This window comes from Megalobrama amblycephala, linkage group LG11 (assembly GCF_018812025.1).
Source record: "Megalobrama amblycephala isolate DHTTF-2021 linkage group LG11, ASM1881202v1, whole genome shotgun sequence".
Taxonomy (NCBI): Eukaryota; Metazoa; Chordata; class Actinopteri; order Cypriniformes; family Xenocyprididae; genus Megalobrama; species Megalobrama amblycephala.
Window position 1 is genome coordinate 32,312,146 of NC_063054.1, and position 17,257 is coordinate 32,329,402.

Genomic DNA, 17,257 nt, shown 5'->3' on the forward strand with positions numbered 1-17,257 from the left:
AAACACTTAAATTTTAGTCCATCTATATTAATAAATAAAGATTAAATACAAACGATAAAATAATAACATCATAACAAATTACATTTTTCCAATATATTTTTTCTATCAAAATTCCAGCTTTTTATTTTTCGTTTTTGACAGGGTTTTTGAGTAGCAGATTTTTGAAACACGATAGCTGACGGCACATCTGTGACGCCACACTCCATCCGGGTCCTCCGCGCCTGGGCCATGACGTCACGGGGTCCAGGAATGGCGGCGCTGTCTGCAGAGGGAAGCAGCCCGAAGAGCCCGAAACTTTGTTCCTAACATCGCTCAGCGGATACACGAGCTCCACCGCTCCACCAACGGCCATATCCTCCTCTTAAAGAGGCAGCACAACGGTAGAACCCAGTCTCGACGTTGTTACCGCTGAATTCTAACGTCCCAGGCTCTATTAGTTTGGTTGACTTTGCGAGGGCCAAAAGACAAGAGCAAAGACAGCGACTAACGGTACATAAAAACAACAAGCACCCTAAAGCATCCTCTTTCGACTCCGTCCATTTCATAGAAGGATCTTACTTGTGTTTTGCTAGTTTTTTGTCTAGCTCATAAACCGAAAGGCGAGACGCTGGCCTGATAAGGTGAAGCACCAGCTGCGGGTTTGATGCCACGATGGAGAGTTTAACACTGAGCGATGTCGAGCAGAAATATTACTCTGAACTCTTCCTCTCCTGTGATGTGGATAACACCAAGAAAGTGGCTTCCAATGGCAAAGTTCTGGACCTCTTCCGGGCGGCCCAGCTCTCAAACGAAGTGGTCCTTCAGGTAGAGTATGCATCTGATTCAGCTATGTGTGTATTAGTCAGCAGATATGTGTTGTTATGCTTATACACGTTAGTAAGTCAACTTGATGACTTGTGTTCATCCTCTCAGACTTGCCAATGGCTCTAATGGGTCATATGGGCGATGTCAAGAGTGTTTAGACCGTTAGAATCTCATTGTTGACGAGTTGCACAGATTAATGGGTGATGCATCTGTAGTGTTAAACTTTGTTTCCTGTTGTGCAAGTCTGTAGACTTATAAGATGTTCCTGCTTCCTCTTAAATATAAGCATAAATAGTATTTTTCTACTTTATGTTAGGAAATCCTTTAGGTTGATGACTGTTGAAATGTGGTTTTCTCACAGTACTAAAAGCAAACAAGACTATTTGGTGTTATGCATAATGTGTGATCCTATATTAAGGCATCGAGACAGCACTCGAACTTATTAACTGTATACAGCTGATCCATAACTTGTTGATAATATGCTATAAAGCTCTGTCAGTTTTATACTGTCAAGCTTCTTTTGGGAGACCCTGCACATGGCTGATGGTTCTTGAAGTGTCATAGAGATGTTTTTGTTTCATTACTTAGTGCTGATTAACACTCATCTGTTGGTAGGGCATTGTTAGAGCATGAACGTTTCAAAAACTTGGTCTTCTTTGTCTAGTTGCTTCTAGATCTGTGGCCAAAGTTTCTTGAAGAGGTGTGTCCATTAGTTGCTAGTGAAAATTACATATGCTTATCCTCCTTAATGTTGTCTGAGCAATAGATGTATTGATCTGTTACACTAAAGTAATTGACAGAAGGGCATTTCATTAAAGGCTTACTTGTTGTGTGAGATATCAGCATTTTGTTATGTTTTTGATCTACTAATGGATTTCTAATTGATTTTACATCAATATTTAGGATTTAAGATTGAATCAGTCAAGTAGGCAGTTATGTGTATATTTAAATATTTTTGTTTTCTGTATTGTATTATGTACTATACTGCTTTTATATTGGTGATTGGCCATACTGTTCTCTAATTTAGGGACCCTTGTTGGATAGAGAGCAGAGACTCATTGTTACATAGTGGATAAACTTAAAGGGTTAGTTCACCCAAAAATGAAATTTCTGTCATTAATTACTCGCCTTTATGTCTTTCCAAATGCCTAAGACCTTCGTTCATCTTCGGAACACAAATTAAGATATTTTAGATGAAATCTGAGAGTTTTTTTTTTTTTTTTTTTTTTTTTTTTTAATCTCCCAAAGAAAGCAACATAATTACCACATTCAGGGTCCAGAAAAGTAGTAAAAACATGGTTAAAATAGTCATTGTGACTACAGTGGTTCAACCTTATTGTTATGAAGTGACGAGAATACTATTTGTGCACCAAAACAAAACAAAAATAACCATTTTATTAAACAATTTCTTGTTGAATAAAGCCTGCACCCTCTATACAATGTGAACAGTGTAGGAGAATGACAGGGTAGAGAAGAAATTTTTGAATAAAATTGTTATTTTTGTTTTGTTTTTGGAACAAAAAGTATTTTCGCCGCTTCACAACATATCTTAATATATCTTAAAAATATCTTAATTTGTGTTCTGAAGATGAACGAAGGTCTTACGGGTGTGAGGGTGAGTAATTAATGACAGAAATTTAATTTTTGGGTGAACTAACCCTTTAAGTGTTGCATTTTATGCCTGGCCTATATAACATCTGTGTAACACCATATTAATGTTTTTATTTACATACACTACTGTTCAAAAGTTTGGGGTCAGTAAGATATATTTTTTTTAAAGAAGTAATTAATACTTTTATTCATCAAGGATGAATAAAATTGGTCAAAACACGGTAAAGACATTAATGAAGTTACAAAAGATTTTTATTTCATACAACTACTTTTCTTTTAAACTTTTTATTCATCAAAGAATCCTGAATTTCCTCAAATATATATAAAGCAGCAGCACTGTTTTCAACATAATAATAAGAAATGTTTCTTGAGCTCCAAATCAGCATATAAGAATGATTTTTGAAGGATCATGTGACTGAAGACTGGAGTAACTGGAGTCATTCAAATATTAAAGTTAGTTATTTTTAGTGCTTTGCTTTATGTTGTATTTTTATGCGCCTTTACCTCAAACTTATATTCACCTCTGGTCATGTTATTGTATGTTCACCTTCGTTTTGTAGATGTTAAGGTCAGTTGATCTGATTGATAGTTTTGTTTCAATTATCTTAGATTACTGAACTTTGTGGAGCCACACGTCTCGGCCATTTCGGTCGGAGTCAGTTCTACATCGCACTGAAGCTCATTGCACTGGCCCAGTCTGGAATGCCCCTGCGTGTGGAGAGCCTGAACAGTGGTGAGTAGCAACAAACCTTCTTTTATAGCTGTATCTTCATGTGTGTACTGTATGCACCAAATCAGAATACTATTTTAATGTGAAGTTATTGCATCTGTGTAATTTTGCAGACACTCATTTTGCAGATGAATCCATTGTGACAGTTGCAGCCCCATTACATAACAAGAATTAGAGGATAATCTTACTGCCTCTTTGATGATGAAAAGGACTGAATGTGTATATTGCAAAAACAAAAGCCATTTTTAAAGGTGCCCTAGAACCAGTTTTTACAAGATGTAATATAAGTCTAAGGTGTCCCCTGAATGTGTCTGTGAAGTTTCAGCTCAAAATACCCCATAGATTGTTTTTTTAATTAATTTTTTTAACTGCCTATTTTGGGGCATCATTAACTATGCACCGATTCAGGCTGCGGCCCCTTTAAATCGTGCGCTCCCTGCCCCCTCCTCCCCCGAGCTCTCGACTATAATACAGTGCATTTACAAAGTTCACACAGCTAATATAACCCTCAAATGGATCTTTACAAGATGTTCGTCATGCATGCTGCATGCATGCGTCGGATCATGTGAGTATAGTATTTATTTGGATGTTTACATTTGATTCTGAATGAGTTTGAGGCTGTGCTCCGTGGCTAAAGCTAACATTACACACTGTTGGAGAGATTTATAAAGAATGAAGTTGTGTTTGTGCATTATACAGACTGCAAGTGTTTAAAAATGAAAATAACGACAGTCTTGTCTCCGTGAATACAGTAAGAAACAATGGTAACTTTAACCACATTTAACAGTACATTAGCAACATGTTAACGAAACATTTCGAAAGACAATTCACAAATATCACTAAAAATATCATGTCATCATGGATCATGGCAGTTATTATCGCTCCATCTGCCATTTTTCGCTATTGTTCTTGCTTGCTTACCTGCATAACGTCTGATGATTCAGCTGTGCACATCCAGACTTTAATACCGGCTGCCCTTGTCTAATGCCTTGAACATGGGCTGGCATATGCAAATATCGGGGGCGTACATATTAATGATCCCGACTGTTACGTAACAGTCGGTGTTATGTTGAGATTCGCCTGTTTTCCGGAGGTCTTTTAAACAAATGAGATTTACATAAGGTGGAAGCAATGGAGTTTGAAACTCAATGTATGTCTTTTCCATGTCCTGAACTTTTGTTATTCAACTATGCCAAGGTAAATTCAATTTTTGATTCTAGGGCACCTTTAATGCTGGTAATTAGGTTTAGGTTTAGCGCAAGTCCTGGAATAGTATGCTGTGCCTTTATTTTGAAAAATAGTTCCTTTCCTTTCTTGCATTTGTATATTTCTGTGAACTGTTTGTGCCTTTAAGCTAAATGCAAATGCTCCTGTTTGTTTGTTGTCTATCGTGGCTGTTCTCTACATATATACCCAGTTCCAAACAGGAAGCCCTGAGCAAATGCTCTACATGAATTTTGGGAAGTTAGACACAAAGCCTTGTAAAAGAATGAGAAATTGACAGTGGTAAAAATAAGCAGGAAATAAGACCTGACTCGTAGCCTTGAAGATACTGCAAGAACACAAAGTCACAGTCAACAGGAAATTGCTGACAGTGCCCTGGAGTTTAGATATGCTTGGGATGAACTTGGTTTCTATTGATTTCTGTTTCATTTATTTTAAAGTTAGTGATAAAAACTGTCAAACTCAGTATTCAGCAGTTTTGTTTCATTTTTCTTAAGCAAAGTTAAGCAAATAATATCAGTTTAATTGTGCTTTAGTACTGCTTGAATGTTAAATCTGGCTCTGTATGTCGAAGTGTAATGTGGAGTTGTGTTTGCAGTCAGGGATTTACCCCTCCCTCGCTTTGTGATGGGCAAGAATGAGCAGGAGACGAGGCACGCGGTCATGTTCGCAGATGCAGAGAATCAGGGGCACTACCTCCCCAGACCTCCAGGCCGAGTGCAAGCCAAAAAAGTGTCAGTGCATGAGATGATTCAGCCCTGTGTGCCCACTGTTGATCCTCAGGTACTACAGCATATATCCCACGTATTATACTAAACTATTTTTTAAATAAAAAAAATCAGTTCCTTAGGCTTTTCAGAGTAAATGTAGTCAGCTAGATCTGTCATTGTCTTATCATGTTGTTAATATTAATCAAACAACAATATTGACAAAAAAATTATTTAATTCCTTACTGTTCGTTTACTTGAATAATTACATGAAAATTGAAACAGTATTTATTAAGTAAGAAATGGGGCTACTTTAGGCTATATAAGGCCAGATGCCAATTATTTTAATGCAATTTTTAAAATATCTATATTATTATTTAACTTTATATTAGCATTTAATTTAAAACATTGTAGTTAAATAAACAGGTGTGTTGAATAGTATATTTGTTTTGCTGCAATATTAAAATTAGTATATCCAGTTTAAGCAATCTTTGGGCCTAGAAATATAACATAAATAGCACAAAATAATGGTTTTATTCCAAAATATTATTATAAATTCAAAGTTTAGCCTGGGTAAAATTTATTATTTCTATCAAATGTTAAACAAAAATATTTTCTGTAATTATATAAACTATTTTGTGCCATTTATTTATTTTCAGCAATTTAAAAATATCTGTTTTTTTTTTTTATTATTATATTATTTATTTATTTTGTCATTAGTTTTGTCTTTGATGCTGAAAATAAAAAGAAATGGCACAAGATTTTTAAGAGGTGATGAGTTGTAGGCTTGAACACCACAAAGGGATGATCGATGAACTGTGCCAGGCAATTAACTCCAGGTTGCTTCACGGAGTTTATATTAAGTGTACTGTAAGTCCTTTCTCGGATCTGTTAAACGACTACTTGTTAGCTAGACCATGTATCTGCTGTTCTGAGGCCATCTGTGTGGCTGAAAGAATTACTAAGTAATTAATTTTGTTTATCTCTGGCTCCAGCCGGACACCACATCTCCTGTAGTGTCGCCACACCAGTCCCCTCCCACTTCGCCCCATGCCTGGAGGAAGCACAAACGCCAGGCCAGCGGTGGAAATGTGGACAGACAGCCCTCAGTGCCAGGAGTTGTTTGGCCACCTTTTAGAGAAGCACAGCCAGGTATTCTGTTTAATAATAATAGCATCATTTATTATTTAGGTAACACAATAATCTTCTTTACTAACATTAAAAAACTATATTATGTTCCTCCGGTTTCATTGACAAGGCTTTAAGCTAGTCCCAGACTAAAATGCATGTTTGAGCTGTTTTAACTAAAAGCAACTTGCACTGCCATATCTTATAATATGTCAGTGCGGTTGTTTTGTCTCAAGATGCACACCAGTAATGTTATTTTCTAGTGTATGTTTATAAAAGCTACTTAAGTAAGAACTTAGTCCTAATCCTGGCTTAGGCTAAGCCCTGTCTGTGAAATCAGGCCTCTATATATTATATTATATTATATTATATTATATTATATTATATTATATTATATTATATTATATTATATTATATTATATATTTAAATATTGTAAATTAATATTTAATAATAATATTTAATAATAATGTGGTAATTATTTATTAATAAAAGTAATTATAAAATGTTACTCTTATTTCTGTGTACCTGAGCAAGTTATAGGAAAATCTAACTTAAACTTCAGTTAGTTATACTGGCGGATGTTTGATATTAAATGTCACATGATATACTAGATTCTTACTGAATGTTGATGTATAATTTAATTGATTCAGTCCTATCTTTTTTTTTAACTATTAATTCTTTCTTTCCTCTTTCTCTTTCTGTGTCTTGTCTAAGGACCAGTAACAGCTGACGGGATGTGGTCCACCCATTCACCCCCTCCTGTCCAAGAAAGTTGGGTCAGCTTTACAGACACACCCCCCTCCAGCACACTTCCAATGCATCCCCCCTCAGCTCAGGTAATAGAGTGCGGGCCTCCATGTATACATTTGTTATGTATACAATGAAGCCTGTCACCACTAGCCTGCTGTAACCAAGGCTTCTGCAATGGAACAGATGTTTAATTCTGTGTGCACGGCAGCACAAAAGTAGACTATATTAAATATTTGCCAAAGCCCAAATGGATGCATGTCCAGCGAATTACCAATCATACAAGGAATTTAAAAAGGAGGTAGCTGAGCAGTTGTTTATGCTGTTTGAGCTGTTTTAAAAAGTCTTACCAACCCCAAACTTTTCATCAGTAGTGCACATATATAGGTGTATTACAAAATCTTATTCTTATTTTTCTCTTTTTCTACTCTAGCCGGAGAGCACAACAGTACGGACTATGACATCTGTAATGACCACAAATGAAATCCAAAGACAGACCAGCGGTTACGATGACCCCTGGAAAATCACAGATGAGCAAAGACAGTATTACATAAACCAGTTTAAGACCATTCAGGCTGATCTCACTGGTCTAATCCCAGGTTAGTGAGACCTCATTTTGAACAGTATCTGCCGATCTGTTTTCTGTTTTGAACTTACCAACCTAAAAATGCATCCATCCTCTGTTGTTCAGGCTCTGCCGCGAAGGAATTCTTTACAAAGTCGAAACTGCCTATTCTAGAACTGTCTCACATTTGGTAAGTAGTTTTACATTGTAGGGTTACATTGTCTCTCTTTGTTCATTTTGGATGACCTTGGTGTAGATTGTCTTAAACAGATGTGTCTCCAAGGACATTAGCCTACTCCATAACCTCATATGTTGATAATCTTGGCCATTTGCATTCGATTTTTTTTTTTAATGTCCTGTCTTTGAAAAAGGAAGTTATCTCTGTCATCTGCTTCTTTGTACCTTAAAATATTCATCTTATCTGTATTGACTGACCTGCTTTACCTTGTAGGGAGCTATCAGATTTTGATAAAGATGGTGCACTGACCCTGGATGAGTTTTGTGCTGCATTTCATCTCGTGGTCGCTAGGAAAAATGGTTATGACCTTCCTGAAAAGCTCCCTGAGAGCCTAATGCCAAAGCTTATTGACTTGGATGACTCAGCAGGTAAGCAGAAAAGCCTCACGCCAACCACGGCTTCAAATTAGGCAATATGCAGTCCAGTTATTTCATAACATTTCACAGTAACATTTCACACTTAATATTGAACAATATTACTGATCTGCCTGCATTGACACCATTGTATGCGAACTGAACTGAGCTGGATGATGACATCACTGTTTTCTCCAGAGCTGAGATAAATGAACTAAATTAATAACTAATGATTTTTACAATGTAAATGAATCAATACTGAACTTGCTTAAACTGGAAAATGGCATTATTTTCTTCTAGAGCTGCTATACAGCCTAAATTATGTTTCCTGCTATCATTGTAAAGCTGCTTTGAAACAATCTGCATTGTAAAAAGCACTATATAAATAAAGGTTACTTGACTTGGCAGATCTGCATACAGGGTGCTATATAAACCCTCTTCTGAATATGTGTTGCAAGTGCCATTTCCAAATGCACAGTGGTATAAGAAGAAATTCTTCTGTGGCGTAATTACAAGTTTTTGTGGCCAGTTAGCTGGTGCTGTATTCAGACATAAGCTACTGTTCAAAAGGTTGGGGTCTTTATTTTTTATTTAAGCAGGGGCATGTTAAATTGATTAAAATTGACAGTAAAGACTAAGTAACTATGTTACTTGAACACTAAATCAGCATATTAGATTATCAGAAATCAGCATATGATTTCTGAAGGATCATGTGACACTTTCAGTAAAGAGTAATTGCTGTTTAAAAGCTTTGCCATCACATGAATAAATTACATTTTAAAAGATATTGAAATAGAAACAGTTAATTTTATAATATTTCACAATATCCTTTTTTTCTGTGAATAAATAAATGCTGCTTTAGTGGACATAAGAGACTTTTCCCAAACATTTTAGTTGTTTGTTCAGTTATTGTGTGGGTTGTCATATTCTCTCTTTTCTCTTACATAGATACAGTTTAAAGTGTTTTTAAATTAAGTAAGTCTCACATTTTCTTCTAGCCAGGTCTACTGCAGTAGTGCTAAAACTGATAAATATCTGCTAATCTAAGAATTTGCCCTAACTAGACAATTTACTAGGTTACAGTAAAATGTAATTGGCCCAAAATCTGCATATTAAACCTAAAATATGTTACGGTTATTTGTGATTTTGTCATTTCCCAGCATTTTACTTTCATTGTGGACAGAGAACAAACGTGCTTCTAATTCAGATATTCACAGCTTCACAGGAAGTGAGCCTGTATCTTAGCAACAGTTTCGCATATTAATATGGAACATAGAATATGCCCTTGGGACCCTGAGAGTCCTTGTGATGTTTTATGACGTTCATGACTAGATGCAAATTATTATTCTGCTTATTCTATAATTATACTGAATGACTTTGTCTGCACAAAGTTTTTATTGTCTGTCTGTATGTTTCAGGAGTTCCAGAACCTGCTACTGAGGTTGGCTTCTCTGCTTCCCCTGTGGAGGTCACACCAAATAAGTCTCCTTCCATGCCTTCCCTGAACCAGAACTGGCCTGAGCTCAACCAGAGCAATGAGGTTTGGACTGTGGAGTACTTAATGTACCCTACCTCTGTCACTGATATTTGTATTTCTATCTTCCTTTGTCTTTATGGGAAAATAAAACTAATACACTTCTGGTTGGAAGAAAGAGGTTCTAGTGAAGCACGCTTTCATCTCATCACATGTAACACTATCATGAGAATTGTTCTGACAGTTAATGCTTCACTGTGATGTTGTGAATGTGTCGGCCTTGTAGTCAGAACTGCTGACCTGAAGTCACATTTTTAAAATAAATCTTTTTAGTCTTAGATTAACCTCCTGGAATACTCTGTGACATTTTTGTGACATATTTCCAAGTAAAACAAAATATTTAATGGGAAACAATGCCGGAACTTGATCGGATCGTGGGCACTTTAAACCAATACCATGGGCAATCATTTTTTTGATTGACGTTCATTTTAAAGGTTATGTCAGCATAAAGCTGTTTTGAAAGTGGAGGTTATTATGTTTTGATAGAAGATGATGAAAATGTGCACAATTCTATGAAAGCCCCTTTCTGCCACATAAAAAAAAAAGCTCATGCTTTGGTAAATAATTGACATTTTTGATACAGTGACATTTTTAGATACTGCGTCATAATTATGACATAAAGGCCTGGTTTCACAGACAGGGCTTAGACTAAGCCAGGATTAGGCTTTAGTTCAATTAGGGTATTTAAGTAGCTTTTATAAACATACACTAGAAAAAAAACTTTACTGATGTGCATCTTCAGACAAAACAATGGCTCTGACATATTTTAAGATATGTCAGTGCAAGTTACTTTCAGTTAAAAAAGCTCAAACATGCATTTTAGTCTAGGACTAGCTTAAGCCTTGTCTGTGAAACTGGGGGGAAAAAGTAATAAATATGAGATAAGAAGTCATAATTATGGATTACCAAAGCATGATTTTTCTTATGTGGCAGATTTGGGCTTCCATACATTTCCCTATAGAATAACTGTTAAACATTGATTGCGCAATAGAACTGGGGAAGTTTAAGATAATAGTAAATGGGATCTTTCAGTTCTTTTTGAAGGTGAAGTGTGTAATTTTATTGGTATGTTCCATACTTTCTCCTATACAAGCAACTACTTGTCATCATTTACTCACCCTCATGTCGTTCCGAACCTGTAAGACTTCCGTTCATCTTCAGAACACAAATGAAGATCTATTTAATGAAATCTGAGAGCTTTCTGTTCCTTCCTTCATACACTTTGACACTATGAATTGATGTCCATATGAATTGAGTGGTATAGTCCAAATGTTCTGAAGGGACTTGATCACTTTATATGATGAACAGATTTAATTTGGGCTTTTATTCACATATTTTTGAAGCATCAAAATGTCAGTTGCATAGCTGTCTATGGAGAGACAGAAAGCTCTCAGATTTCATCAAAAAGATCTTCATTTGTGTTCTGAAGATAGTCTTACGGGTTTGGAATGACGTGATGATGGGGGGGGGGGGGGGGTGAACTATCCCTTTAATACATAGTAAGTAACTGTAAGACATTTATTAGTTCAACCAGTGGCAGTGAAGTTTAGGGCAGGACCATCTGTTTGGCCGACCAATGCCAGAGTGTTCAAATAGCGTGTTTGAATAGTAATTTGTTTTGCAATTCCATTTGACAACGCAAGTGGCGTGGAAATTACACACTTCACCTTTAAACAGGTCAGTAATGTTTTGATCTACACCATCTAATTATTGGGGGTTCTCTTTTGATGACGGCAACCTTTTTCTACCAAACTGATCATTGTAATGGGGAAAGTAAAATGTGACATTCTCCCTCCCAGCCTATAAGGCCATTAAGAAAACAATTGTTCCTCTGTTGACACCAGAGAATATGCTACAGTACAATGCAGGACAAATCACGGGTTTCTCCTAACAGTCAGAGGGCGGAGAGGGCACATTGTTGTTGTATTATGGTCTCTGTTTGCTTGTGTGAGGAGTGGAGTGGCTCCACCTTGCTGACATGTCTCTGCTCTGTCTCTCCAGCAGTGGGAGACTTTTAGCGAACGCTCCTCAAGCTCACAAACTCTGACCCAATTTGATTCTAACATTGCACCAGCTGACCCTGTAAGTCAATCACTCAGTGCTCTTTCATGATTAATGATATTCATTAACCCAGTACTCTGTAAATTCTCTCTGAGAGCGCATGTCCTCAAGATAAATTCACAGCCACAGTGCCATCATCAAATGATTCGTTTTTGTTTTTTTCTTTTGCTTGCTGAGCTTACAGATAATTCTTTCATGCTCTTTCTTTCATACTTTATCATGTAATCCAAGTGATGACTCTGGCTGGCTGTCCTTTGAGGGTGTTGTTCTTGTAGTCTTTTGATGTGATACAATGATTGTTTAGTTACTCAGTGCCAGGTTCTTAACTATTCCTTGATAAATCTTCATCAAGTTCAGTGGAACACAATTGTAGTTTTACGACAGCAGCAGATGTGCTTGTTTCTTTTTAGGATACAGCAATAGTCCACCCTGTGCCCATTCGTATGACACCCAGCAAGATCCACATGCAAGAGATGGAGCTCAAGAGAACTGGAAGTGGTGCGTCCATTTATGTGCTTTTACAATGCAAATTTGATGACTGAATTTAAGTTTTGTTTTCAATTTTAATCACTATTGCTCATACTTGGGTTTAAGGATTTATAATAAATACTTTTATGATTTTTCACATGGTGAACTGAAAATCTTATTAACCTGCATTGAAAAAAAGACCAAAAGCCATATTTTACATATCACGCTGACTCAGGAACAAGGAAACATCCACCTAGCAACCACATAGTAACACATTAAAACATCAGAACCCCTCAGCAACCACCCTTGCAGACGTCCACAGCACCATAGAATCATGACTTTTGCACGGGCAAGCAACACCAATATTTTTAAAGAAAGCATAAAATATAGTTGTTTAAAGGAATGGAGTCTTTTTTCCGCAATAATCATTACATTAAGCAGCACAAAAAAGCTACTTTTTAAAACTGTGATACTAACTTCATCACTTTTGATTAATTTAATATATCCTTGCTAAATTAAATGATTGATTTCTTTTAAAAAAAATCTTTCTTATACCAAACCTTTGAACTGTAATGCAGTTATTAAATGTAAATATGTAATAATTTGGTTATTAAATGTGATTATTTACTCTTGTTTTTACAGATCACACACATCCAACTAGTCCGTTAATGGCGAAACCACCAGAACTTTCTGACGAGACCAAGCTAACAGCAACTATTAAGTTTCCTGGTACCACTGTTGGTAAGTACATCTGGACTGTTCAAGCATTTAATTGGCTGACTGTAATTCATTCAAAGCCATTACCATTCCTTTTTACAGGAGATGGCTATAGCAGCTCAGATTCATTTACATCTGATCAAGAGCCCATTTCCAGTGCTGTGAACAGACAAAGGTACTTTACTTCTTGCTATGGCTCCAAATTCAGACACACTGTTCATCTTTGTGTTTGTGTTGTCATGGCTTAAAAAACTCAGATTAACATGGATTAGATTTGGAAATGATTTAGGTGTTTAGATGTGAGTTTTGTCACATCACGTTTGGTTAGAACATGGTGTGACATTGCCAGCTAAATAGTACTAACAGCTCATACTATTACAGGTCTCACTCTGGCACCTCTCCGGAAGGACTGAAGGTTGTGGCTCCGCCCCCACCTCCGCCCCGCCCCCAGCCCTCTCACTCACGGTCCTCCTCTCTAGACATGAACAGAAACTTTGCTGCTGTCCCTGCAGGTATACATGCACACAAGCAGTTATCCAGTAACTCGTAGCTTCCTGTTTTTTTGGGGTACCGTTAGTAAAAGCTGAAGTTGTCTTTTGTAATTACTTCTCTAGCAGGTTCGCAGCAGACAGGAGTAGTGGCCTTTCCTCCTGCAGTGCCTCCCAGACCACTGCCCACACAGGTACATCTCAGTGCTTTCAGACAATTAGATATCTACTATGCTTTCTTTAAAAGAGTAATGCAATATCTAATTCTCAAATCCCCAGACATCAGTGCCACATGGTCACCGTGTAGTAGAGGGAGATGGTCTTCCAGCACATACCAGCACGTCACCCCAGCAGATGCCAGAACAGCCCAACTTTGCTGACTTCAGCCAGTTCCAGGCTTTTGCTGTGGACCAGCCGGCAGATGACGGAGAGAAACTATCTGATAGTGGACAGGTACAAATGGAACCATATATTAAGTTAATGACTTATGATGAAAAACCTTTTTTTGTGTAAAAATATGCAGAAATGAATTGTTTGCAAAAAACATGTACATGTATTCACAAGTAAATGCTGCGTTTCTTATAAAGAAACATGTACACTACTGTTCAAAAGTTTGAAGTCAGTAACTTTTCTATTTTAAAATGTAATTAATTCCTGTGATGGAAAAGCTGAATTTTCAGCATCATTACTCCAGTCTTCAGTGTCACATGATCCTTCAGAAATCATTCTAATATGCTGAATTGGTGAAACATTTCTTATTATTATCAATGTTGAAAACAGTTGTGTTTCCTTATATCTTTTCTTCTATCCTGTCTTTTCTTTTTGTGGAAATGTGATATTTTTTTCAGAATTTTTTGATAAATAGAAAGTTCAAAAGTTAGAGCATTTATTTGAATTTTTTGTAAAAAAAAGTCTTTTCTGTTATTTCTGATTTATTTAAAGCATCTTTGCTGAATAAAAGGATGCAAAGGGGTGGAAAATTTTCTTCAAACTTTTAAACCATAGTTTATATATTATGCTCATGTATAAATACAGGCAGAAAGATGTGCGGAAGCTGCCGTGACGATGAGAACAGCAAAGAACGATGTTCAGGCAGAAGAACGAAATGCAACCACTGTCAACTCTGTAAGCCAGTCTCTACCAACCAATCTTTATATTGCATATTACTTCAGCATTATAATACCTCAATTTATGTTATCCATAGGCCAAAGTATCCACTCCATTGGCCCCACCTCCCAAACCCGTCCGTCGAAGACTCAAATCAGAAGATGAGCTCAGACCAGATGTGGAGGACCTTCCCCAAAAGTCTAACGTCATAGCCACTGTTCTAGCAACCCAGCCCTCAATTCCACGGTAAGCTCAACAGTCAATCCACCAGGAGAGAAAACTGAATATTTTATTTATTTATTTTTAATTATTATTATTTTTTATCTATCTTATCAATATTTTTACAACAATTAATCAATAAAAATTTCCGGATACAATGTTTGCTTGTATCCTAATGTGTGCTTCCTCTGCATGTTCTGTTTAAAAACAGGTCTATCGGTAAGGATAAAAAGGCCATCCAGGCTTCCATTAGAAGAAACAAAGAAACGAATACAGTTTTAGCCAGACTCAACAGTGAATTACAGCAACAGTTGAAGGTATTGTGAGACGTCTGTTAAATGTGACCACCAGTTTTATAAGACAAGCTGTTCAAAAATCTGACGATTTGTCTTTCCCCAATTTTGTCTTCTTAGGACCTGCTAGAAGAAAGAATATCGCTTGAAGTGCAACTGGAACAGCTTAGACCTTTTTCGCATTTGTAACCGGAGTGTGTGCGCTTCAGATTGAATGTGTGTATGAAAGAGTGATTACACCCCCCCCCCTTTTTTTTTTTTTTTTTTTTTTTTTTTTTTTTTAAGTGGTCTGTTGGATCCTCTGGCAGGATGTCCATTTCACCCATCTCCACTCCTCTGCTGACTGTGAGAGAAGAGACAAAATCGCTGCTTCCTCCAGACCGTTCTGTCTCACACAGCCATTCAGAGGGATGGGGTCCAGGATTATTATCCGTTATGGCACTTTGATGAAACAGAAAGTCTTGAGTGGTTGTATATGTATCACCCCAGACATTGCAGGTTATGTTTAGTGTGTGAGGCAAGAGGCTGCAATTCTGGTTAACATGAAGGAGCCTCTTCCCCTCCTGTTCTCCAGAGTCTCGAGGCAGCTTGTCATGTTCTTCCATGTTAGGGTACCCGTATGTGCTCAGACAATCATGTGAGGCCATGCACTGGTCCTAAAGGAGGGGAGAACTGATTTTTGGGAGATCAGAAGTATGCTTCAGTAAACTGATTCTGACAGGCACTTGTTAAAGGGACAGTTCATCCAAAAATGTATTCACCCTCATGTCATTACAAACCTGTAAATGAGGACTGGGACTGTTAAGCTCCACAAATACAAAAGAAAGGGCAAAAAAAAGTGGTCCAAATAACTTGTGTGCTATATTTGTAGTTATATGATTGTGTTTTGCAATTAACAAAAGCTGGTTTTCTGCTCAAGTTAACTGGAGTGAGTCATTGAGTTAACTGGATCAGTCAAATTTGCGAACAATTAATTTAAAAAAAAATCTGGATCAACTGAATCATTAAAAAGATTAGGACGAAATCAAATGAATCACTTGTTCACAAATCAGACCGTGCTACTTGTGACAAAACGGCAAAAAGAATTACAAATAAGTTATAACGACTTCAATTTTAATCTGTTCCTCAAACAAAATCTATTTTATGGCTTCAGTAACTTTGAAATATAATGCACAAGTGAAATAAGCTGCTACTTTAATGCTGCTTTTGTTCGTTAGCCCTCATTTACTTTTATTATATAATAAATTCACCTTTTTTGACACACGGATGAAGGAAACCCGTACGGGTTTGAGTGATTTTGAGCAAATTATTTTTGGATGAACTAACCCTTTAATATTTCTTCCTTGCCATACCAATGGACGGCACATTGTGTGTATTTGTTTCATGTGCATGAGAGAGAGTTTGAGGACAACAGTTGCAAATGAATGGCATCAAAGACTGCTTTATTTCCTTCTTTTAGCACACTCTGTTGTGGGATAACAAAATGACCCGTTCAACCTTGTACAGTCTTTCACCCCGGGATAGCAGATGTTCCTCTCTCAGTCTCAACTGTTGGCTGTACCTCATACGGTACATCATCTGCGTCGTAAACTCTGTGACATCATTAGTACGTAATTGTGAGACCTGAAACAATGACTGCACTTTCTCCCCTTCGGCTTTCATTTGTCTTTTCTCGTCGCTGTTTTTGCATGTCGTTCACGATCTCATTTCGTATAAAACGATGAACCACTTGATTTGTATCCGTAACGTCTGAACTAGTGTGACGTTTGTGTTGTTACATAGACTTGCGCCATGTCTCTCATTCATTCGTTTGTTTTGACTGATGTCTGTCTTTTCTTTTACTCATCCTTAAAGCCTTACTTCCTGGTGTGCAGGTTTTCACAGTAATGTATCCCCCCATGTTAAATCAAGGTGAGCCTTTACTCCCTGCTGTTCAGGCTGATTTACTGTATCAGGGGTATGTTGTATATTGTATGATACACACCTTTTGATCTCATATGTAAATTTGCATTAATTGCTGACTAACAGCAAATATTCTATTTAATTGCTTATATAATGGCTGTGGGATCATAAATGTTTAACTGCATGGATGTGTCTCTGCAGAATGGACTAGCAGCTGTGTGATTTTTACACAAAATAAAAATGGCACAATATTTTAATAATTTCTTTTTTTGTCAAGAGCTCCAACTGTTTTCCAGTAGTCCGTCACTGGGGAATTTCACTATTTGCTTTAGTGGTGGGGATTATTCACTGACTCTGCAG

The 17,257-nt window shown here is 36.9% G+C and overlaps 1 protein-coding gene across 6 annotated transcripts; it reads left to right on the top strand.

Annotated features, from left to right (window-relative positions):
* The first annotated feature begins 145 nt into the window (after positions 1–145).
* On the top strand, positions 146–17,154 carry reps1 (RALBP1 associated Eps domain containing 1). 6 transcript variants are annotated; one of them, XM_048207480.1, is made up of 21 exons: positions 150–489; positions 573–804; positions 3,025–3,148; positions 4,968–5,152; positions 6,072–6,228; positions 6,920–7,041; positions 7,386–7,551; positions 7,644–7,707; positions 7,969–8,123; positions 9,527–9,648; positions 11,644–11,724; positions 12,114–12,201; positions 12,814–12,912; positions 12,991–13,063; positions 13,270–13,400; positions 13,503–13,570; positions 13,656–13,829; positions 14,412–14,501; positions 14,581–14,729; positions 14,914–15,019; positions 15,116–17,154. In XM_048207480.1, the coding sequence occupies exons 2-21, from the start codon at positions 652–654 to the stop codon at positions 15,182–15,184; spliced, it is 2,376 nt and encodes a 791-aa protein (XP_048063437.1). In that variant the 5' UTR covers positions 150–489; positions 573–651; the 3' UTR covers positions 15,185–17,154. The 6 variants fall into 6 exon arrangements, with proteins under 6 accessions (XP_048063444.1, XP_048063438.1, XP_048063439.1 ...); XM_048207481.1 differs by having other exon boundaries at positions 147–804; positions 13,506–13,570; XM_048207482.1 differs by having other exon boundaries at positions 147–804; positions 11,647–11,724.
* Positions 17,155–17,257: the final 103 nt, after the last annotated feature.